Source organism: Corapipo altera, unplaced genomic scaffold (assembly GCF_003945725.1).
Source record: "Corapipo altera isolate COAL_440 unplaced genomic scaffold, ASM394572v1 0, whole genome shotgun sequence".
Lineage (NCBI taxonomy): Eukaryota > Metazoa > Chordata > Aves > Passeriformes > Pipridae > Corapipo > Corapipo altera.
The window spans coordinates 32,790,314-32,816,659 of NW_020884872.1; the positions used below are offsets into that span (position 1 = coordinate 32,790,314).

The 26,346-nt window shown below is 36.9% G+C and overlaps 1 protein-coding gene across 2 annotated transcripts in view; it reads right to left on the bottom strand.

Annotated features, from left to right (window-relative positions):
* OCA2 (OCA2 melanosomal transmembrane protein) overlaps positions 1–26,346 on the bottom strand; it is a 173,474-nt gene that overhangs the window by 85,509 nt on the left and 61,619 nt on the right. For both annotated transcript variants that reach the window (XM_027646668.1, XM_027646676.1), the window contains 4 exons: positions 17,381–17,513; positions 5,038–5,185; positions 3,378–3,435; positions 1,873–1,981 (listed from right to left, as the gene is read on the bottom strand). In XM_027646668.1, coding sequence (XP_027502469.1) covers positions 1,873–1,981; positions 3,378–3,435; positions 5,038–5,185; positions 17,381–17,513 — 448 coding nt within the window. The remainder of the gene's footprint in view (positions 1–1,872; positions 1,982–3,377; positions 3,436–5,037; positions 5,186–17,380; positions 17,514–26,346) is intronic.

Here is a 26,346-nt window from a genome sequence, read left to right on the forward strand (position 1 = left end):
TTACCCAAACCAACAGAGTACAAGATTTAGTGTATATTAGGAAAGTCATTTCCATGCACTGGAGAACTAAAATCCAGAGACTCAGAGTGGCACTACTTCAGTAATGATAAATAAGTGACAGCTATCACCAAGATAGTGGAACTGGGGAATCAACAATAAGAATCCATAAACCTGTAAATTAACGGAACTTGTAAACTTCTCAGTAGAAGTTTACGGGTTTCATTATATGTTAGTAGAAATTATGTGTATGCTTTAGTAACATTTATTCATTAATCTAACAGTTTGCCATGAATGCAGAACAGGGAGAAATCATACAGAACACATACAGTCCTATTTACTTTCAAGGTTGTTACTCAGCTACTGAATAACAGAAACCTATACTGGCAAACATTCCATTGGTTTTCATTTATTTTACTGGCATAAAATAGGACAAAAAATGATCACTAGTTGTTATGTTTCTTCTAGCATTGACTCCAACTGCTTTGCAGTTTTGAAAAAATATCTTACCAAGAGCATATGCAACCAGTGCTGTTTGATCTTTACTGACTCTGTGGCTTTTCAAAAGTACTTAGAGATGTTACGTTTAATTCAAGAAATCCTTTATGGTTCAGTGCCACTTATCTGAGGCAGAAAAGTAGGGGTATAAATTGATTTCTTAAATTGTCAATGTGAGAGCCTTATGTTCTCAGCCACCATAATTTCAAATGCTTTCACATATCTTCAATTTCTGCATTTTCCTATACCTTATTAATACAGCACTTTTGCTGTTATAATACGTCAGTACACCTTTTAACTTCTTAACAGCTAATAATCTTTATGGGCTAACATTGCCCATTTCCATGGCAAATAGTCTGTCAGCAGCAGATGTGGGAGGTCTTGTTTACAACCTGATTACCATTGTAGAGCTCTAACTGGCTGTGTATTTTGCACAGAAAAAATAAATGTCAATATAATATCTGTGTATATGAGTATCCAGTCAATGATTTATTGATTATGAGCTATTCCTCTTCAAGACTGTTCCATCTTTCAGCCACTGAGGTGGATGTACCTAGTGGGGAAATTCAGATTGCATGAAGAACATAAATCTGAAATTCCATAACTTTGAAGTGATTAGCAGCCAAGCAGACAAAAAGATCAACTTTTTATTGGGCAATGCACAGGTATGTTTTATTACTGTCCTTCAGTTATATGTGAGATTTGATTTGGTTCTCTTTTCAGGATATGCAGATCTTGTTCTCATACAGATATACAACTATCTGTATAAAAACTTCCACATATGTCTATATATAGAAAGTATGCATACAACTACTTTTATTTCACATAAATACAGTGTCTTCCTGGTTTTATGTTAGCAAGTGATTTATTATGGTGATAAAGTATTGGAGACCAGAAGCTACACAAAGAGCTCTCTATACATAAGTATTAATTATAATACTTAATACACTTAATAAGCTCTTTATACTTCTTTGTTCTTCCATGAAGTGATTATTTCCTGATCTCTATAATGCATCTTGGTCATTCACTCAAACGTACAGTGCAATGATACCAAGGTCAAATTTGCACATTCAGTAATGTTTAGCCAGCTTATTAGTATCAGAAGGTCTGGAAAATGAAGTCATGAGCACTCTCTGTTATTTGTCCTGGGGTAACTGGGACGTGACTGCATTTTGAAAACCTTTTGAGAAACTGAATTTGAAAACCTGTTCTGAGAAATTGCCGTTCTGATTAACCTGGTAGAATTGTGAGGCCAGAAACATATGAAAAATGGCTTTCTGAAAAGATCTAGAAGGTCCAGACTCAGAAAAATACATCTGTGCTTTTTTCAGAGAGGTTGCTTGTTTTACTTAGATAGAACAAAACTATGAAACTTACCAAGATCTAGGTAGATCCCCGGAACAAATGAGTTGAGAAAAAACATAAGAATAACACATCCCAGCACAGTCAGGCATTTGATAAGGAGAATTTTGTCTGTTATTCTGTGCTGCAGACAGACAGGAAAATAAAATTAATAACTGTGTTAAAGAAGGAGCTATCTATTATGCACAGAGTTCACAAAAGCATGTGTGAAGTGCAAACTGCTAATCCTGTATTGTATACTCCTCTTCAGTATAAAATAACAGAACTACTTAAATAGTTTTTATAAGTATGCATCTTATGCATACCTATGAAAAACACAAATACGTGGCCCAATGTATTTTAAAAGATAGAAGTATCTAGCACCTGCTGTATACATTCAGTTGTGCTCAGCCACCCCCAATCACAACCTCATTTCACCAGGAGAAATGCAATTCCTACCTCAGAAGGCATTCTAAGCACTCTGTGGTTTCATGGCCCTGCCTGAAATCATCCTTTTTTTCATGTGTGCTTTGAAAACCTATAAACTACCCTAGAGGTCAAATCTTTCATGCCCCCTGTACAGCTCTCACAGACATGTCAAGCCCATCATCGCTATGGAGTTTCTACACCTCCGTGGCCAGCTTCTGCTTCCTTGTGCTAATCCTCTTGCGGCCTCAACTGTCAGACTCAGTGCTTCCCATTGTGTCTCTGCTTCTGTGCTCTGATCTCACTTTCGTCACCAACCCAGGGAATCACCTTCTCCCAGACTGAGTTCCTTCCCTGTTTAGAGTTAAATCTCTGCTAAAATACAAATCTCTGTGCTTTTAAAGAATTGTCTCTTATGCAATGCCTTGGAAAAGGTGTAAAACCTTGTAAGAAAATCTGTTGGGTTTGCTGTGATTTGGTATCATTTGGTAGACACCTAGGACAGGGGTCTCCCAGTCAAGGACTTGAGCTCTCAGAAACAGGTCTGGATTCATTAGCGATGCCAGTGACGTAGAGAGATTGTGACATTTACACAATCAAATTTAGGACACATTAATCCCACTGCAGAGTTTACATCTCCTCAGTTTCATCATAAAGACTTAGGTGATATGAATGTGTGCTCAGCCAAAAGAACAGGATTTATCCAAGTCGTTTATCCCTTCTTGAATAATAAAAGCAGTAATGTCACACACAGTATAGCAAATTAGAGTCAGCACTGAGTACATTAGGAGGAGTGTAGTCTATCATCATTCATCGTCACTATAAACAACCTATTGACACTTTCTGAGCCTTTCTGGACACAGATGAAAAATTTAAGAAAACAGTGATGAATCATTTCTTGATTCCTTAAGTTTTATTTTTCTAAGGAACAAAAGTATAAAACCTAACAAAACCTCACTAACAACAACCTTGTCCCACTGAGAAGCCAGCCACCCTGCCCACCAACTTTTCTGCTATCATGAGTTATTAAATTTCCATTAGATTCAAAGCACTATCCCAATATAAAGGCATAACTTCATTTACACGAATACTGAGAAAAACTGCCATCTACTTACTTTTTTCTGAAGTTCCTGAATATTTGTTTCCCAGTTTTTATCTTCTTGTGAAATTTGTCTGAAAGAAAATGACACCTGCTTTATTCCAGAGTGCCAAGAGTGTTGGAATAAATCCCTCTTATAACATATACATCACCTCTTTCCTTATGGAGTAACTCATATTACAAAGGAGTCACAGCCTTCCTACAGCCAGCAGCAAAATTCCCATGAGCATTCAGTTAAGACTCCACTCTGTAACAAGCTCCACTAATACACAAACCCTTCTGTTCATGGAGAGCCACAGGCTGGGAAGGAGCTAGACTCCAGGGTATGGACCTTAGCATAGGATCTGGCTATCTGCAATATGTAGTTCCCTTAGTAGTTTCAGGAGCTGATGTGTGTCACTTTGCAGTAAAACAAGGGTCATGTGCTAACATTAACAAGTCAGAACACATATGTTTCGCATTTGCATTTTATAATGAAGTTTTTTAAGATCCAAATAACCTCATCACGTTATCAGCATAGTCAGGCCCTCCAGCAAAAAGCCTTGGGGTTTGCAGTTCAGGAGCACTGTTGTTAATGCTAATGAATTTTCACATTGGTGTAAATGTGCTGTGCTGGAGGAATCCCGATTTTCAAGATTGAATATACAATTTTTATTTATATTTCAGAAGTGTCTTCTTTAGAGTATTGTAATGTCTAATAATCTGCTACAACCTTTTGAAAAGGAGGTAATTTTAATAGCCTTTTTTATCCTTTAAATTTTAATACTGTTACTCAATTCAAAGTACACAATATCATAAAAAATAATTAAAACTATCTTATTACTGGCATAGTTTAAAAAATAATACTTACATTTTCTTGCTCATATTAACATGTTTATTAATTAAAACTAATCATTACAGTTTTGCTTTAGTCAATTCATATGCACAATATTTATCACTGCTATTCTCAGTAATCAAATTCCATGGCATAACATCTGGTTTTATCAAAATGTAAACAAAACAAGGTTATAATTTTTGTTAGTCCTAGTTTATATAAACTTCTTTTCTATACATAAGCAGATAATTATATCCACACTCAAGTTCAAAATAAAAATTTGATTATGAAATAATTTTAAAACACAGCAATTCACTGGCGACATGCTTTTCAAACTCAACCATTCATTAAAGAACACTTGAATTTTTCAGTAAAAAAAAGAAATTACAACATTTTACTGCACTGAAGCCACAACTGCGGAGAAAAGTGTAATGACATATTTGTGATCTTTTTAAACAAAAATCTACCTGAAAATTCTAAGCCTTTAAATTTGGGTTACATTGATATCTGTTTTCTGGGCCTTACACATCAGTTTTGTCCTAAAATACTTTGGGTTTTACTGAGGCTGAAGGTGGCTTCCTATCTGCCCCAACATCCATATGATCAAGACAGCTAAGAATATAGGTCTCATCCCAGTGAGGATGCCTGATCAGATATTACTGAAGTTGCTAGGTATGAGCCCTGGGCTGGTCGAAGCAAACAAAAATGTTACCCCTGGTGTTAGCAAAGCCACACTATCATTGCTGGCTGTAGACTGAGATGAGTAGGAGCTCCCTACTGATGCAACGAATGGCCCGTGCCTGCAGCTTGTCTCCTCCGAGGACTGGAGTAGGAGAGGTGGGACATGTTGGCCCTTGCTTACCTGTGAAATGTCCTCAGCTTCTTCCTCAGGAGCATCTCCAGAGTCAGCACCTTCTGCATCAAGAGGCATTTCACAGCAGTCTCCTCTCTGCTGGCCGGGTTAATGCGCTGTGCAGTCAGTCTCCAAACATAGATCTCATGTTTCAGCTCTGAAAAGAAATAAAATTCCTTCAATGTATGAGACCAGAGATGCACAAAATATGTGCAGTGTGCCCTGGACTCAAAGCTGTTTCCCAAAAATTTTCCACTTAGGAAGCTGTTTTGTTGTTTTTTTGCAGAGCTAAAGGGAATGAAAAATAAATACAATTTTTTCAAAATTTTAAATAAATTAATCACTAAGTCCTTTCTCAAAAAGAGTAAGTACTGTTTTCAAATGTCTGCAAATGCCTTCAGCAAGCTTTAGGGTTAAAATCGTAGCACATTCATTTTTCATCAGAAAATAAACTGTCAGTACACATTAATATACTGCTAGCAAGACACTAGTTCACTTTGTAGTTAGGCATTACAGCAAAAGCTCCTTCACTGCACACAGAAAACACAGCATGCTTGTATGTTCATACAAGCAATTTTATCGATGTAAGGCAAGAGTGAAATTTGGCAGAGTCTAAAGGAATATTGTTTAATAATATTTTATTGGTTTCCTAAGAGGCTCTAATTCTTAGGCACTGAAAATATGCGTTAACACAGCTACCATCACCTTTGTGCTGACCTGGATGGTATCTGATCCTGAGTAAGTTCAGGCAGACTGATTAACACTTTGAAATCAGACTCCAAAATCTTGTTAGGATTTTCAATCCTTTTTGATTTTTTTTTTCACAGAATGATCAAAAAACAGGCATTCATATTCAAAAGGATGTTAAACTGGGCAGGTTGAAAAAAAAGCTTTAAATTTTACAGGAAATCACTAAAGAAACAAAAGCAGAATATTCATTCAGAAACTGTCTGCACAAGTGCTTCCTGTTGAAGTAAGAAGATGTTTCCTCACCCTTCTTTTCTATTCCACTCAAATTTCATGTTGTTGAAGACAATGTGTCAAGAATTCGAGGCTTTATATTTTAAGATCCCTATTCAATCAGCAAATTGCTATTATCCTAAAATATCATAGAGTCACAGAATCAAGCAGGTTGGAAGAGACCTCTGAGATCATCAAGTCCAACCCTTGATCCAACACCGCTGTGGTTACTATACCATGGCACTAAGTGCCACATCAAGTCTTATCTTAGAAACCTCCAGGGACAGTGAATCCCCCACTTCCATTCCAATGGCTGATTACTCTCTCTGTAAGAAATTTTTCCTAATGTTCAACCTAAACCTCCCTGGTACATCTTAAGACCATGCCCTCTTGTCCTACTGCTGGTTGACTGGGAGAAGATGGATGTGGAAGTCATGTAAACAAACTACATGTGTTATTCATAAAAAAAATAAATTATGTAATAACAAGAAAAATTAAAACACATTTTGATGTAGGCAGTGATGTTAATATTTTCTGCTGCAAATCCCTAGTGGTTCATGGTATCTGTTATCAAAACGAGTACTAAATATGTTTAATTCCCCACCTTTGTGACTAAGTATTTACAATGATAATACAGAGTGAATCATGTAAAGATTGACCATGAGAAGGCATTATACTTGACAGAACTCAAACATTTAAAAGCAAAAGTGTGTTCAGAGTCTGCATAGTTGAAAAAAAAAAGGTATCTGAACAAGAATTAACTTACATTTTGTATGGTAGGTGTCTATAGAGGAGCACACATCAAAGTGTGTCAAAGTGGTAATGTTTGACTAAGTTTTACAGTGCAAGAGCAGAAATATAAATTCACACTATTGAAAACCCAATGACTATCCTAGGTTATTAAAAAACTACTGCTCAGCTTCTTCCCAGAAGAGATTAATAGCTGAACCACAGATATCAAAAAGGTACAGAATCTACCGCTTTCCTTCATAATATGTTTGGTGATTCTTGACAGGAGCATAATCTGACACAAAATTATATTAAAACATGGATAGGTCCTTCTTATCAAAGGATCTATGTCACTTTGTGTGGAGATGCTCTCCTGTCATCATTTACTTTTGCATCAACATTTGTGACACACACAAATATATAAGCAGTAATTTTCCACTCTCTCCCAGAGGAAAAAAAGTCCCTTCTGTACCTCTTTCTTATGTTGTTTTTGAGTCAGTTGGACTGTAGCTTTGAAACTGTCCTCAGTCCAAGAGAAAAAGTGTAGTTTTGTCTTTTTCTCTGTCAAACACTCATGAAGCATGATCATCCAGTTTGCTATTCTGCTTCCCTATAGCTTGTCTTTGCTGCAACAACTTTTCTGATGACATCTGTTCATCCTGCTGTAGCATTTCTCCCCATCCTTTCCAAGTGAAATTTCACCAAGGGTTTTGCTGATAAAGGGAAGTTGAGTCATTCACCATCTAACTGAGATGCAAATCCCCAACAATTATTTTCATACGAAGTATCTTTATCTTCTCTCCTTTAGAAAGAGGCACCTATCATCACTGTATCTGTGCCACAAAAAAAAAACAGATGGAGTAGAAAGTAGCATGACTTGGCATTGGAAATTCCTGTTCCTCATTTGAAGTGCCCTGGGGCTAATCTCTAGGTTGAGCGAGATCGCCCTGGTGCTTTCTGGTCTATGTTAAAAACTATACTTGTGGCATATATACATGGCTTTGATCATGCCTTTATGTACACTATGCTTGATTTTTTAGTCATTAGTTTTCTAAACATCCCAAGGATGTGAACAACTGACCTGCTGTGGAATTTACTTCAGCGCAGACTATACTTTGAAAATGAGAACAGTTGATACATCTTTTATGCTACAATTCCTGTTGTAATAATTTGTGAAGAGATTTTCTAGGTCATTCCATGGAATGTTTCTCATATTTCTCTTTCATGCACACTCTTATTGTAACAGCTCATTGTGGCATCAGGTGATACATATTTATTAGCAGTAGTTTTTGATTTGAAGGAAATATAATGCAGGACCTTGAAGTCAGCATCAACACTGAACATGGATAAAATCCTCTGAGTCCTCTTGCTATACTTTTCCCATTTTATGTCTGCAAAACCACTTAGGCAGCAACCCCCAGAGTTTTGGAACATCTGATATTTTATGACATACTATGTTACACATGGACAAGGGCCTAATGTAGCTACAGAGTCTTATCAATCACTTTGAAATTATGGCCAAAACAGCACAAGGGCAGTATTTGGTTGCCACTGAATAGGAAGGTCTCGCACCCCGTTTATCCATGTCCATAAGTTCCTGTACACTCCTTGTATGAGAACTGATCATTGAATCATAGAATCAACGGGGTTGGAAAAGACCTCAGAGAACTACATGGTCATGTTAAGGGTGAGCTCTTTCCACTTGTCCAACAAACCCAATCTGCAATATTTTCACAGGGTTAGCTTTATGGTGGAACAGCCTACTATCTAATTTATCCTACCACTGCTAGGTCTGTTGCTAGTAATTGAAATGGTACATGTGTAGCATGGCAGTTTATCATTAGAGCAGCTAAATTAACTGCAATTGCAGTAGCAGTAGTCAAAGTCATAGAAGCAAAGCTAAGTTTAGTATGCAGTGATTGGAGTACAAGAAGACAGGAGAGATGCAGCTCAGTCAGCACACTCAGCCCATTATGATACTAAAATCTTTGTGAATATGTTACATTCATAAAGCTCACAGAGCACCACAGCAATATACCTAGCATTATTATTTCACAAAAATTATCTTTTATTCTTTTTCTGTCTCTTTTTTTCCCAACAGAAAATCCATTTACAACTAGAAAATAATAATTTTTGGCTTAGTTATAGGATCAAATAAAGGATCATCAGGCATATAAACCCTATGCTGCAAATCCATTCTGGTTTTGTCATTTAACATATTTTGCCATGGAGACCACAAATATGACATCCTGAATCCATTGAAATTAATGGAATTTGAGCTGCTGATCTGGACTATGACATTTTAGAAAATATTTTCTGCATTTTCAAGAATATTAAGTTTAATTTAAAAACGCATATTATTTCTGAAGTCTGACAATTAATAGTCAGATTTATTTTCACTCGAGTAATCACACATTCCCTGCCACCTGACTGCCAATAACAAAGAAGACATCCTCAAAAACTGTGTATAATTAATTTCTAATCTCAGAATCTGAAAAGGCCAGTTTTGTTAATTGAATATACTCAGAAGAGCATGACCAATCTTGATGAGATGATAAGAATTATCATTAAGCAGAAAGTTTTAACTTGCACGTGCAATAAATACATTAACTATCTTTTTGCAAGCAACACAAGTTTACACTGCTGAGTTGTGACTAACAACATGCTAAGCATGTTCCTCTAAATGTTTTGGTTAGTTTTTTTCTCCACATGCTACTGTAGCTTAACTGTTTTCAGTAAAGCAATTATTTTTCTTAGATAACTTCTCAGAATAAGAATATTTCTGTTTAAATGTTAACTGAAAAGCAAATTAAGTATCAGGAATTCTAGTTTAATCTAGTAATAGTAATAACTATAACTTTTAGTAATTTTTAAATCCCTGATATTATGTAATCAATCCTCTAAGCATTATTAGACTATAAGTAAGTGTCATCTCCATTTTAAAAGTGCAGAAACTAAATCCAAAAGGTGAAACCCAAGAGTAGAAAAAATTCACCTCGAGGGATATTTCAGCTCAATAGCTCATGCCTCTCTTCTAGAGGCAGCACCCCTCAACAGACACAAGAGTAAGGCTCTAATTCGGGGAGAAGGGCAAGGGGAGGAGGCAGCGAAAAACCTTGAACTGAAATGTTCTTCTCTTTATTCCTTTGCATAGTCCAGTTCATCAATAGTGGATAAAGGTAAGCAGAGACATAAACATTGCGAGGTCTTCAAAACTACAACAAAACATGCTTTGCCTTATTTAGCTAAATACTTGCAATGGAATGCAAGAAATCTGCACAGTGGTGCATAAAGCAATACAGGACATTTATTTAAGCTTTTCAACTCAATTCAACAGCTGGGGCCCCATGTGGTAATGAAGGTATCTAATGCCGGCTCTGTTACCCAGCATGGGATTGCATCCATTGCACAGGAATTACAGGATGCCCTCACCTCTGCAGCAGAGCAGCTGGAGCCTGGGCAGAAAATTGCAAGGCTCGGAGGGTGCCACACACCTAAGTCACCTCCCAGGAGTTGTCCTCTGGGCAAGCTGGGGCAGGCTGCAGCAGGCCCAGGATTAGGCTGTTCAGAAAGCTGCCATACAGCAAGTATCCTTCTCCTTCAAAAAACAACTGGAGTTTTATCCTCACTGTTCTTTGAGTTTCCCTCTGTAATTTTATCTGCTGAAAGAAGGTACAACAAGGCCTACCCTTGCATCTTATAAGGGAATAGTCAATTTAACACATCTATGATGGTCACATAAGACTCAGATGGAATAATCCACAGATATTAAAGAGGGTTAGATTTCTCATAACATTCCAGGATGGTTGATAAAGACACACACTGGTTTTGTCCCTTAACGACAGGTGGGATGCCTCTCTCTCAGGGGATATGGGCTCTGTTTTCATCTCTGAGTAAGTCAGATTGACAGCCACAAACTTATGTCAGTCCTTGTGGTTTTGTCCCTTAGTTTCATCTACTGCAATTCCCTGTCTTTTAACAGCAGGAATCTGAATGTATTTAGGTTCTATGTGTGCTCATTAGCACTTGCTTAATGTGCTCACAGTGCTCTGTTCTGCTACACTGAGAATGGCACAGGGTCATGGGAAGTCAAGAGTCAAGTATTTTGAGCATTCATTTATCTAAAATTCCACTGCAGTTTGTTTCAGAAAATTTTCCTCAGGTGTGAAATCTAGAAAAATAATTCTGGTTTACTCACTATAAAAAGATTTTAATTCAGACTGCCAGACTTAAGAATGAAAATCAATTTTACTGATATTTTCCATTAAAGTACAAGTCTCAATTAAAAAAAAAATCTCTAATTCACTATACTCTGCTCAAAAGTCAATAGATACATTCCAGTTATAAACATTTGTACAAATTATGACTACTACTGATGTCTTTTCAATACCAGGAAAAGCAGAAGTGGTGCCAGATGGTATTAATGAGAAAAAGAATCATGAAAAGATACAGCCACAAGAGGACAACTCTCTTTTAGATTATTCCAAAAGATAGTGCCTCCTCTAATGCTTTTAGTAGGACAAAGTGAGGAGCAAAATAATGAAGCACACTTCAGAGTCATAATAACTTTCATCAACGGTTTAAATGTAAAAATGGTGACTAACATGTTCAACACATTTTGATAAATAAAAACGACAGGAGCAATTAATAATCTGTCAATATTACACTTGTATTTCAAACATCATCCCAGTGAAAGCTTTCTACAACAAACAGATACAGACCTAGTGTTAACCAAAAGAGTCCTTTTAAGCTCTGTATATTAGAAAGATCTTATGAACTTTGGAGCCATCACAATAAAGTGAAAAAATTTGTCATAGCTTTGTCAAAACACTGTTAATGGAAAGGCTGGGTCTTTCCAACCAGTGTATATCTGTACAACTGTTTCACAGTTGAAGTTCCTGTACAAAAACAGATGGGCATAAGTGCTGTAAAAGAAACAGGAGGTATCACTATCTAATTTTTTACCTCCCATCAGTGATTTTTCTGTACTGATTCCTTCCATGAAAAATGTGTGTAATAAATTGTGAAATGCAGCTCTATTGATTCAAAATGACACTATATTATACTTTCTTTCTGCGTAAGACAGGTAAAGTAATATTCCAGCTGCCTTCCTGTGATGGCTACATTATCGATGCACTAAGCAAATAATATGAGATTGTCATATTCCCCTTGTTCTGCAGTGTCATAATACTATTTTTATCATCTGAAGACAAGAAAAGACAGATCAATGCTTTTCTCTTTCCAAGGGGAATACTCCATTAGCTCTAAAGCAATTCAAAGAACATATATAGGAATTTAAGCATAAAATTATCTAAAATATTTAAAATCTAGAAAGTTTCAATGTGTGGCAAGTAAAAAATTACGCTTATTTTCATCATTGAGAGAGCTATTGAAGGTGCAAATAATAAAAGACAGCTTTTAGTTTACATTTTCGAACATAAAGGCATGGCCCTAGGGGATCCTGATATGTTATCCAAAAAGAAGTATACAAAATGTCTGAAGGCACATTAAGACTGCCTAGTTCCTTTCAGACTTAAAGTCTTACAGTCCTTTCAAATTAAAGACACAATATATGCCAGAAAGTTGTTATATTAGATACCAATATAATTAATAAGAAAGTTGAATCTTTTAGTTTAGCAGGCTAACATATACAGTAGGAGAGTGAGAATGTTAACTATTCACTAATCAATGTTAATATATATAACTGAATTGCAGAGAAGAGAGGGGGAGGAAGTCAAAAAAACCCAGCCCACATTTTACTTCCATATAATTCTTCAAAATCTAAAAATGCTTCTCTTGTATTCCAATGAAATTAGCACCCTGAGCAAAGACAGCAGAGTGTAGTGCATATTGCAAAACTGCCACACAGATTGAGCTGAATGCTTGAAAACATCTTGAAATATTCCTTTCTTTGGACGTTATTCTCTTCAAAATCTGCTTGCTGGTTTCCTCACTTGAACCATCTTCCGAGTGAGTACAGCCCACTACTTCCAACATCACATTAAATACCAATAATGTTTTACTGGCAGTTATTAAAGTACCTACATAGGTACAGACACACCTCAGGACTGAGATTTGTCAACGTAGTTAATTCAGCTACATAATTGATATACCTCTCACTGATTCCAGATGGTCCCTGCAGTTACAAATATGTAACTAACTAAAAGAGGACTAAGGACTGTTCTCTGAGCCTGAGCAGCACATGTACTGATGCTACATAACACCTTATCCTGGGCTTTCTCTGCGTCCCTGCAGTGTCCTTGTGGCCCTGGACATTACTATTATTTTATGTGGGCTTTTTTCAGTTCAGAGTGTCTGAAGCAGTACTGGGTTTTCTTGCAAGTCATCACAGTAGTTCTTCCCCAGCAGTAAACCTAAAGGTTTCACATCACACTGCAGGGTATAGTATGAGGACATAGCATGCACCACCACTGCTAGAGAATGCAGAGGCCACCCAGATACCCTATTCCCTAAGAAAACAACAAAACTCTTAACTAGAGCCACCTGTCCCAGGGAACCATTCCCCCGGGCAGGCACATCAGAGCTATGACAGGTAAGTGGGTTCACAAGGACAAAATAATAATAACTGGGGCTTTACCACCTATATACCAGGCTATAGCACTGGGCTATACCATCTCTTCAGGTACTACTACAGTTGATGATGTCTGTGCTTGATCAATCACCTGCAGCACAAAGCACTACAGCAGACATTTGTAATCACTATGGCACACAGAGGGGAAAACTCACCAGACATTATTGTTAAATGAGTTTTTCGGTTTTGCCTTTTTTTCTCTCTTGACTATCCTCTTAGCTCTGCTGCTGTTTGCACAGATTCCCACAAAATGAGTCCTGATGCAAGCAGTACATATTTTAAATTCAGGAACAATGCCTGGACATCTTTCAGGCAGCACAGTCCTGTCAATTGAACAACTGACAACCCTTAATTATCATTGCCCTACTTCTTTCGTCTTCTAGATTTCCACATTTTCAGTGCATTTGGTACTTCTTTTTTCCCTTCCTCCTCTCCCTTTTCTTCTCTTTGAGAAACATCTGTAAGGCTCCACATGGAAGAAAGAAAAAGATTTGCTCACTCATCTGGTTACCACATTTCACATTGTGGGAAACAGTGCTTTGTTTTTCACACATTAAGCACTTTGCACATGACTATGATTAATTAGAAAGTTCCTTCTGTTGTTGGCTTTACATGCTGACTCTCATACTACCATCAGTATTTTCCCAGCTGCTGCAGACCATGAACTACACCAGGGAGAATAATGTGCCCCCCCCCCTTGGCATCACCACTCCTGCTTCAAGGGTGAATCTCTCTTTCAGCCAGCAAAACAATAGGAAACAAGAGCAATCAACAGAGGAGAAATGGGGAGCTGGTGCCAAAGAAGTTGTTGTGTTAGGAGAAAACTCTTCCTCTTTGGTAGAAATGGCAATAATAATACTTGTCACTAGACCATGTGCCACCCACTCTCCTGGGGATAGCGACTTTCCCAAACACTGAGGTCCACTGTATTGTTATGCTTCCCAGGAATTAAATAATGTATTGTTAACCTTTAAGGGAACAAAAAACTTTGGTTTCAGGTTTTCAGAGGGAGAGTGGGAACAGTAAGTTTAATTCCTCTCAGACTCATATATTATTATTTCCGCTTACATATCCTTTTGGGAAAGTGTAGATATATGTACTTTTTAAACCTTCTCAGCATACTCTTCTAACCCTAGCATCTTTTCCTGCATCACATAGAACAAGGAGCAAATTTGTCACCTGAAAGACAGACTCAAAAAAGTCCTCAAAATATCCCTTCATTCTTAAAAAACATCAGATTTTCTCTCTCATGGCTTAGTTCTTCAGATTCTTTATTTCCTTTGTAATAAGCCCTGCTTAAAGCCACTGCAGGCAGATAGTGGTTTCTGAGGAATAAACATGCATTTTTACTGCTGCAGAGGTGCTCCAGTTCAGTCTGGAAGCCAATAGAGACACTGGTAACCTACAGCATTGAAATTAAGCTAACAATGTATATTCAGAATATAAGCATTGTCTGTTTTTAAAATTAGTGCTAATCCATTCTCAACAATCTGTTCTGTGTAGCCTAAAGCAACAGAAAAAACCTTAAAGCACATGGCTCACAGGGAAAAAAAAATCTGTGGAAAAAATATACTAATTAAATCTCACATATCTTGTTTAATTGCTAATTGGGGACAGGGTGAGAGAAGGCTAGTGTTTAGTTGATTAAAACAGCTGCTTCAAACGAGCCATTTGAAGTTATCACAGAACCATTGCAACCTGAGATGAAAGGACCCCTGAAAGCACCTTAGAACCCATTCTGCTAATCCAAACCATGACAGCTATCTCCTAATGGAGCTCTGTTGGTCTCTTTCTCTTCCCCTTTCACAGAAATTTTCAGTAGAAAGAGTGGCTCTTCAGCATTTACTCTAATTGAACAGCTACCGATTAGGGTCGCAGCAAAGGACAACGAGCTGATTATAAGAACACATGGTACACTGATTAGGAGACTGCTATATCTGAACAGACTAAGCTGCAAATAACAAAGATACCAAGAAATGAAATGAGGGAAATATGCTAACCAGTGTTTCACTGGCAAAAATACTATGTTATTGAATAAAGTGTACTATTCAAATTAAACTAAAAAATTGTCATGCAGACTTTATTTCTTAAAAATCCAAAACATAAGCTTTAAAAGTTTATAGCCAAAAGCAAAAAGTAACAATTCTATTTTCTAAAATATATATCCAGAATAATGCTATTATGTCAGGATCAACCATTAGAGTTGGCAGAATTAATTTTCTTGCTCCTTAGGTATTACTTATCTTGAGATACCTTGCAAGCTAGTACTTTTAAAGATAATGTAAGTATATAATAGCTCTAGTTATTCATGGAAATGTTCATGAAGCCATGACTTTTATAGAAAATAAGAAATTAATAAAAGTAGATTAATTTCTTTAAAATAAGAAAGTTGGGAAGTTATAAAAAAATGCTGAATATGAAGAACTTAATAATGAGTTTCCAGGCAATGAAGAAAAGTAATAATTTTATATAATGATGCATAATTGCACAGGATTTTATCTGGGAATTTGCAAAGGTTCCTCTCCTCCCCAAGAAAAAGGTTCTCCTGAATTCTCTTAGAAAACAGTTAGGTAGTATTACCTCTAGAACACCTCAAAAACGTTTTGGATCTTAATACTGAGAAAGACTCTGGCCCCTAGAGACATACAGGTAAGCTGAGAGCACTTTGTGCTGAATGGGTGCTGAAGTCCCTCAAAATAAAATGTCTTCACAAGAAATTCCTAAGCAGTGAAACCTCTTCTCTGACCTTTTTATGAGAACAGGGTCAAGAGATATGGTATAATGCACTACAGAGAGGACTGTCACTTCTGCCTTTTTAATACAGTCTTAATTCTAAAGCAAATTTTCCCTGGAAGAAGGCAAGGCACTATAAGTGGTACTAATTTTGCCTAAATGAGTTACCTATCATGAAGGTCTCTGACACCAAGTTGGTCACCTTGGACTCTCCTTATACCTGAAAGAAGTAGGCTTTTGGGGGCTGCAATATAACTGTTCTATCACAGACAGCTACATTAGTTTTTAAGAGCACTTATCTTTCTCCACAGATTACAAATGAAGCCAAGATAGATCAACCCTATCAAAAGTTGCCCTCCCCATGCTAAAGAGATGCCACACACCCAGGTTCAGAGATGTCATATGGCACATTAAAGCATCTGTTACATGGTCAATGGAGGCCTGAACCCTAAGTCTTCTGCAGCCAAAAGTAAAAAAAGCATCAATCCCATGGAAAAAACTGTTATACTCTACTATCCTTGTGCAAAGATTGCTAAGAAATTATACTTAGTGAATTACTTCTTACCTCAAAAAGACAGTGGGAACATTTTGGAGTTATTATTAAACTTCATCACTGAAAGAGAAGCCCTAGAATAATGACGAAAACTTCAAAATGACTGAATAGAAAGACATTAAAGCATGAAGACAAAAAGGGACCGACATAGGCAACAGTCTTGAAGCTACTTTAACAGCTTCAGAGACTACTGAGGTGCAGGACATAAAAAGATATAGATTAGTTCTCCTGAATTGTAGAAATTATGCACCAGGGAAACTTAGGATTAGAAGAGCCACAGAGGCAAGCTGGAAAGAATTTGGAAAGTTCTACTTTGATGAAATGTCTTTCACTGACCATAAATCAGGGAAAAAAATGCTGAAAAATCCAACGGAAGAAAACCAGCAGCAGGGGAATGCATCAGTTCCTGTCACAAGGGAAACTTGGGTTATTTCTAAAGCTATGTTGTGAACTCAGTACCTTGAGCAGATGTTTTGTGATGGAATACAGAACATTCTGGTATTCAAGCCTATGGCTATAACAAATGATGCAAAATATCCATGGAAATTTTGAAATATATTTAATAATTCATGTCAAAGCCTCAATTTGAGTACCAGAAATGCATCAATTTCTAAAAATCAGAAAATATCACCACTGAAAATAAAATCTTACTTATTAGTTGGAAAATTAATGTTCAGAGACTGAAGGAGAATGGGTACTTCCATCTGAAGACTGCATTGTGTTCAGTTTCCATTTAGTACATTTTAAGTGTAACAATAATAACTTTTTTTCATGCTCACACTTACCAACAATTTCACTTGGCTCCTTATTGTAAAGTTTTTTGTTCCAGTAAAGAAGTCTGAGAAAAGGAAAGGAGACCAGAACAACAAGGCAGATACCCACAAACATATGCCCTGTGAAGGCTGCAAAATCCAAACCCTGAAAATAAAAACGAAAAACTAAATTAAAAAATCACTTATTTTTCTATATTACCTGCAGGGAAAACCATTCAGCTATATGTACTTTAGCAATCAAAAATAAATATAAAGCAATAAAGTAAGTTCCAAGTACAGTATCTGCTGTATTTCATCTGTTTTGAGGAGACAAGCCATATAATTCAGAGGACTAAAAGAAAACATTGCAAGTTATTCTGAAACACATTTAGTGTTCCTGACACAGATAGTAAAAATAAACCCAAACTGAATCATTAACTTTCATTTCTCACTTAAATTACTGAAAAATAATTTTAAATCACACTAACTTTGAAATAGTTACATTTTAATGACCAGTTTTTGTGTTAAAGTGTTGACAATAATTCTATCAATTATATTTTAACAATAATTCTATCTGAACCATTCTTCTACAATAAAAATATATGTCAATATTCTGTTTCTTTTTCCACCTTGTCAGTAAATCAACACACTTCTAAAGATTTTGCACAATGGAACCCTTTAATAAAGGGGTTCTCAAAAAGATTAAGCTGAACATATTATAAAGCTACTGCTTTCAAACAATAAGAATGAATACCGACAACTTGCCCTAAAACTTTGAAGTTATCCATGCTTTGAGCAGAACATTGGACTAGATGACCTCTAGGGTACCTTTCAACTGAACTATTCCGTTGTTCCATATTAAACACACTGTAATGGATCAGGGTTAGCCTTTGGGCTGGGATTCTCTGTAGTTATGGCTTCCCTGCCCAAGAGCAGTTATCCATGAAGCTCCAAGGGAGATCACATCCAAGTACTTTGGTAGTAAGGAACTATCTTACATTCACAGAGCAGAGGTTGTCTGAACCACTGATTCCAACAGAGGAGCTCTGTGGCACATGTCAGAAAGCATAGTCCAAGCCCTGGATAGCTCAGGTTGCCCAAACTGAATTTTCAGAGCATCTACTGATTTCACAGAAACTCTAGAGATTTAGTGTATCTCCCTGTGACACACCTCTGTGTCTTTATTGTCCCTTGCTTTTTCACTATGAGCTCCCTACAGATCCTTCCTTAATTCCAATGTATATTAAAAACAGTTTCTTTTGCAGCATCAGCTGATATTACCTCCGGTGTGTTAAGACTATTGGGAACTTACTACCTTAAATGTGTGTTCTTCTATATTTTCTCCTACCAAAAGAATTTTTGTGTAAATTTCCTAGCTGAAATGTCTCTGGTCCAAAAAAGGAAAAAAAAAGTTTCTCTATTGTACCACAGGGCATAATAAAGGGCCACATGACACCAGAAACTGATTACAGTCGTAAAGAACTTTCATAGCCAGATAAATATTGGTGCTCTTTGGCAAAAAAAAATCCATAGCTTGCAGACAGTTAAATAAATCTCAAACCGTAAATATGCAGACCTAGGGTTAGAATTTGATCCTATTAAAAATACATATTTAAGCTTCATGAGCTAAAGAAAGTCATCCTTAGTTGCTATATAATAGATTCCTTGACTCTTCTACTCTCCAGACACTAAAAGGTGAAACTACATCTTCTCGTTTGCTGGCCTTTTGCTATAACTCACTACAACCATTGCTTTTATGGAAGGAGAAGGAAGACCCTTCAGGAATTGGAATGAGATTATTTTACAAATTGGATAGAAGACTGTGACACCACAATGGAAAATAATATACCTTCATTCTGTTTGCCTACATAATAGGTCAGCTAGTAAGGTGTATGACATCTCTGTAAGATAGATTTTACAAGTCAATTTTTATAAATGCTTAGAAAGATTGGCCTCTGGGCATCAAGTCAAGATTCAGAGCTACAGAAGACATTTCTGTGAGGGATGAAATCAACATTCATAACTCCAGGAAATTTACAAATAACAATAAATAACAAAAAGAAATCCTGCAAAGGCTCAGTGTTTGTAAGACCTGCCCCCAAAGTATATCTCCCATGTTTATTTCCTTAATTAAAGTCATTTAACATTGACAATATATGTACTTTTTATATGAGTTGCATCTAAGATTATAGCCAAAAAGAAAGATAGAAAATTTTGATCAGAAAAATAAGAACCATAAAAGCAAAGGTGAATTGGCCTTGGTTCAGAAATTTCTCAACTATTGACAATGTGCTATTAAACAGTTCAGAAAATATGCAAAAATTAGCATTCAGTTTTCTATGTCTCTAAAATGGCATAAAGCGAGGTAGGAAACTGAAGGAAATTAAGATGTAAAAATACTGAAGCTACATCAGGCAAAATCATAATGCCTAAATCTGACTGGAGAAAAAAATTATCCTGTGAAAGAAAAAATTACTGGGAAACTGGTCGAGGAGCAGTAAAGTAATTAGGAGTGATCAGAATATGCTCAATACAGAATTACCGGAATGAAGAAAATTATTTTTTTGCACTCAAATTAGTCTTATTAAAAACAACAACAACAACAACAACAACAACAACAACAAAACAGTGAAGATGAAGCTTGTCATAAGTTGGCAGCAATGTGCCCACATCATGAAGAAGCCAGCTATGGGGTCAGGTATGATAGTAGAAATTCTCTGTGAAGATACACAGGCATAAAGATACAAGCTAAAGCAGGAAAAAAAACCATAAAAAGGAACCCAAAGAATTCTTAGTAACTTTCAAGTTTAAATACGTGGTGTCTCCATCACATGTTAAAGGACCTTGAATTTAAGGAAGTGGCCTATTGCAAAGAAATGCAGATATAGAAATTCACTTGCCTTTACTTTTTTGTTATCACACCAACTTCAGAGAAAAATAAAACAAAACTGTGCTTTGTTACTGCAATGCCACAATGCAGAAGCTTCTGAAAAAATACAGCACAAGAAATGTGTCACTTGAAATCCACAAAACTAATTTCTTGATGAAAAAAATCACATTAACCTAGAAGGTAAACTAAAATACTGAGGTTAGGAAGGAAGTCTCAGATCTGACTGATAGTTATAAGAACTGAAATGAGATAGAGATCAAATACTCCTAAAAAAATCAGGATTAGCACAGCTTTATGACATAAGAACTGACGTAGATAAGCCTTAAAAGTGATTTGCAGACATGATCACAAGAGGAAAAAAAATGTCTACTAGATTTTTTGGCATCATATCCAAGGGCTTACACTAACTTTTCAAAGAGAGTAGGTGGGCTGAGATTCAGGATTTTGTTAAACTTCATAATATCACCCCATTGATCTTTCTTATCTCTGAGATCCCTGAGGAAATAGAAAACCTGCTACCCTGCTCTTTCCAATTCAGCTGAAACAAATAGTTTTCTAACATGAGTGTGCTTATTTCAGAAAAGAGCTTGCATTACTGCATTGCCTGTGATAATCCAAGACTGGAGTTAATTCTCTTCCCATCCCTTGCTCCTGGCTTTCATCTCCATTACCTCCTTGTATCGATCCACAAGAGACAGTGAGTGAAAATGAATCCTGATGATCACTAGCCTTGGACAACTGACACCCTGTAGCCATGAGGAGGCTGAGGACTACCAAGTGCACTACTTTTTATGGCTGATACTTTCTAAGGCTTACAGTGAAATACAGACAACTTCCTACCCTGATGTTTTGGGCTGGGTGTTTAGCACCAGCCTCTCTGCAGCGCAGAGAATGTGCTTTCAGGGAAAAAGAAGGCCAGTTTCACACCAGACATGGTAGCTAGTAGCCAACTGGCAACCTCTTGGAGAACTTTAAGAGGCTAAAGGGTTTTCACTGCACCACAGATACAAATGATGCAGTAAAGGATACCAAGATAGTGGTAAAGTAGCTTTATCAGTTGCTCCTGCTCCCCTTTCCAAACCCCAGGAAGGGCATGCAGCATTTCCACAGAGCCTACGTTCATACCCTTTGTGGTTGTGAAAAGCACATTTTGTACCTCCAGAGTCCTCCGCACTGCTGGGGCCAGGATTCACCGCTGTAAAAACGCATTAAAGTGCTCTACATGTCTGCTGCATACAACAAAATGTCATTTTGACAAAGATTTTCTTTTCCTGCACAATAGACTGGAATAGAATTGACATGCACAATGGGCAAGAGATATTTTTCCTCCAGGAGATTTCAATCTATCAGATAAATACAAAACATGCTTCAAATGTCCCTTCCTTGAGGCTATGCTGATTGCGTCAAATATCTCCTGTTCCCCAGCAGATAGAAAATCTAAAGATTTTGTTTTAGCAAGACAACAGCCTAAAGGTTCCACTGCCTAGAGATTCAGAGTTGAAACAAAGTGGGCATCTTTCCTTGGTTTATAGTTTAAAATGCAAAGTCAAATATATCAATTTCATATTAGGAGGAAGTATCATACTGTTTTCCTGAAAGGTTAGCTTTAATCAAAATGTTCTTGATTATTATTTTTTATTGGTTTTGGAGATGTGAAGTTAAATTCTAGTAATTCTGACCCTTCCAGAAGAAAAATGCCATTTTAGAGCAAAGAAAAAGCAAAAATTATAGCTGGGTGCAGCAATTCAGGGAGCAGCAAAATCTGTGTTTCTAGCCACAATGCCCTTTACTTAGTATTCTAAAACTAATAAAATGAGGAAGAGCAATTTCTACACTGGTTTAAACAATGCTTCCAGCTGGGTGACTGAGATCTACATTGTCTTGGAGGAGCTGCTCATGGTGTCACTGAGTCAGAAATCACTTATGGTCTAACCCAGCTACATGAGGATAATGTTTATCTGAGACACTGATGAACCTCCTTTTTTGTTTTGCATTATACTCTTTAATGATTACTACATGCAGAAATGGGAAAAAAAATTTGAAATCAGATGTAAACCCATAAATTTTATTTCATGTACTTTACCTAGGACTTAATTTTTATTTTTTTTTTTTTGAGGAAAGGGATCACGGAAACATTGAAAGGGTAGAGTTCTACAAACTGATTAAAAGTTTTAACAAGCTTGTATACAGTAGACTTAATAATAATAGCCTAGTAAACTACAGGAATCCATTTCACTAGGATTTTCTCTTCTATTTTTCAGAAGTACGTACTTTTATTCATAAATTTTTGGTACCACAATTTTTCATTGAATACAATCAACTAATATCACCTTCAGCATGAAGGCTGAAAGTCCCTTAAAAGGCAGAACAGGAAAACCTGATATCTGTGAGTTTTCCAGGGAATTCCTGTTAAATGGCAGGAATAACTCTGAGTGGGATGCTGAAACCCCCAAATCCTCAACAAATATCAGATTAGTAGCAAAAGCTTTATCACATGCTAACAAAAACAGTAAATAAAAGGATGTAATCCACTGGCTAGTACATACTAAAACTGTCTTTGCCCTTATCATTACCTCTTTTAGGCAGATTAGGGCTAGATAGGCTAGTGTACGTGTTCACCATCGCTATGTTCACACCGTCATTTTGCTCTGGAGACCTATTCCCAATCCACTATTTAAAGAACTTGTAATCATAGCCTATGCTTAGAGCACAAGCAATTTCTGATTTCAAAGGTGTGATTATAGATACTTTTGAAGTTCCCAAATACAGAGGATTTGATGTTCAACCTTTCTGAATGCAATGACCATATCCAACTGATTCGTACTCTATTGTGCATATATAAATGGAGTTCCCAAAGTCTGAAGGACATATCTCTTCAAGATAAAAATATAACTTTGTTAACAATAGCCACTCAGTAGCAGCACTCTGAAGATAATAAAACACTACGAAAAAGTTTTATATTCACTAAACAAGTTTTCCATTTGCTCTTACTGAGAACTCTTATTTTCCTTCCCTAAAATCTCAACATAAATGCTATTTTGTGAAACTTATTCCCACTCCAGCTAAGAACAAGCAAGAATACAACAAATGTTCCTCTCCTATTATGCAAATGTTCCACTGATTCCAGTCATGATGGTAGGGAATATATCAGGATTATAAATTTAGCACAGCTACAAAGGAAGAATTCTTTTGACATTCATTTGCATCTCAAGACAAATAAAAAGACTTATCCCCACATTTTAATGAGCAAAATGTTACAAAAACCTCATTTATTCAAACATAGTTTAAATAAGGTATTTTTAATATAATGTGAGTTTTGCCCTGAACCTAGGGAGAAAAATCTCTCCGGCATTACAATAAACAAAGAATAAAGCATTTTTAACATTTTCTAACCCAATAACAGCACCCAAAGTAACAAGGCTGCACTTCATTTTATATCGATTGAAAAGCCAAGGTTTCCTAAAAAAGTTTAAGCTTGCCTAATATTTTACATGGCTGCTTTTAGAGGTTGCTGTACAGCAGTAAAAGTTCAGGAAGACTGGTAAAATCTGACTCCTGATAGCACCTAATAAAGCAGAAAACTCAATCATCTACGTAGTGCAATTCACTGTTCAGCTTCTTGCAGGGGCAGTTGTCCAAGTACTCTCATACTTACTGTGCAAAGATAACACTGAGAAGGAAGTGAAAGAGGATGAAAAATGGAATTTCAATGACAATATCAAGGGGAAGAAATTCCTAAAATCGCTAGAATGTCCAAAAACATGACTATAATGTTAAAAGGAGGTGAAAATTAGATATTTTCCATAGAAAAAAAATCATAATAGATACTATAAAAAAATACTGCATGAAGAACTGTTTCCATAATATCATCGTTGCATTCAAGAACTTTTACCTCTGGAACAGTTAAAAAAAAAAAAAATTTACTTGGTACTAATGTAGCAGGCTTCCCATGCATTTTAGACACAGATTTGTGGCAGATCGTGTAACCCTCCTTCACAGCAGTTTTTGCTAGAACTAGTTTTAGAAACAAGACAACAATGTCTGTGTTTCTCCTTCTGATTAAAAGACAGCATGCTGGAGCAGGTGGACAAAATCAAGCTATTAGTTGAACAGCTCAGACTGTAAGAGGCCAGATGGTCCAGCTCCCTCCCTGCCCTCACTCTTGGCTTTATCCAGTTACTCCTACCAGCACTCTCCCAGGCAAATCTCCTTTAGAAGGGGTGAGCCCTAAGCAGTGAGGACATAAGCCAAACCATGCCACTCTGCCTCAGAGCCAAGGATAGGTCTTTGACCCTCTTTTATTTATATACAAAAATATAACAATTGAGAATACAGAGAAGACGCAGCACAAGGACTATGGTCCTGTGTTGAATCTGATCTGGTTTATTACGTTCTTATTTCTGTGATGGAACAAAAAATAAGCCAGAGTGAAAACATCTGGAAAGTTTTTTGTGCTTTTTTCAGATATAGAATTTGCTATAATGTCATATTTGCCAGCGTATTTACACATCTGAGTCCTCCTAAAAATTCAAGAGAAATGTAAAATTGTTCCTTCTCAATATAATTGCTTAATTATTTCCCATGTTTATAGCTGCTTCTCAAAGTTCTACAGGGATGATGAGTTCCTGAGTATTTAGGAAAATGACCTGCATGGCAGGTGCTAATTATTCTCCTTTAGATCAGATGTTTCAAAGAGTTGCATGGATTTCATATTTAAAATGTAAAATCCTCTCCTCAGCTGGGAATATTACAGTCTTCAAAGTCACCCTCCAAACAAGCCAATTGCAGTACATTTCAAATATTTTGATGGTAAACATTCAGTTTATTAAATACTATGAACTTTCAGACATTTGCGAATCTGGACAGTACTTAATTTGAGTGTATTCAGTTAATTAAAAGAGATGTTTCTTTCGTAGGGCAATAGATACACAAGTTACTCTAAATAAAAAAAAAATTGAAAAAACCAGAAGATTTTATACTACAACTCCCTTGTTCCAATCGCACAGTTATTTTCACACTAGGTCAATTCACATTAAATTACTTTAGGTTGATTTACTTATTTTGGGGGTTTATGACACCTGACCAAACCAGAAGACATATTCCTGGTGTTCTTGTAGATGTGCACATTACATAAATGCCCCTTCCATCACACTGCTTGTTGGTGGTGACACAGAGCCAGCAGGAGGACAGAGCTGACCCAACACAGGAGGGGCTGCCTCTTGCATCCTGAGCAGAATGCCTCCCTGATGCCCCACAGCACACCAGGAAGAGGTGACTGGGAGTGCCAGAGGCAGAAGGGGGACTTGATGCCCTCATGTTCAGGGATAGCAGGGATAGCTGAGAGCACAGTAAACTCATGCAAACACCAGCTCTGTGCAGATGCTGAAAGCTGCAAATGTGAACACCTGCCAGCAGCAACTCTGCCTATCCACAGAGCAGAGAGGGCCATGTGGGTGGAAGAAGATGGGACTGGGATGCTCCTTCTGGCAGGTGTCTTGTGTTCTGCAGTTCCCCTGAGCACCAGCCACCCTTTGGCACCAGACGCCCAACAAACAATAGAAGAGCCAAGTGGTGGAAGTTAAAATCTGTCACTGCAGCCTGGAGATACCAAAACTTTGGCAGGAGGTGGGAGCCAGCTGTGGCCCATGCTGCATGGGAGGAGCCTCCACCCTCCTCCCACCCCTCATGTCCCCTTGGGCTGTGGTTGAAGGATAAAGTGCCTCATGTGTGACATGGGCAATGCAGCCTTTCATATTATGAGGTCTTGCATATAGACAATTCTTTCTGGTTTGAATTGCTGTAAAGAAATAGAATTGTCTCATTATATTTAACTTTTGAGAAAAAACCTCTTCTAAAAAAATGGATGGGTTTTAATTTCATTTTCATTTTTCTTTTTTTCCAACTTGTTGCCTCCTCTGCAGCTCTCTGTTGCTTTACTTCTTTCCTCACTTTGTCATTGATAAGGAAATCCTCACCACCAACAACACAACAAGGAAACTGGTATTCTCAGTCCATATCAAAAATTCTATTCTTCATCACTATTTTGTCCCCAAAAGATCACTCTCTTCTGCCTGATCATCCTACTAAGAAAGAAATAGCATGGCAGAAA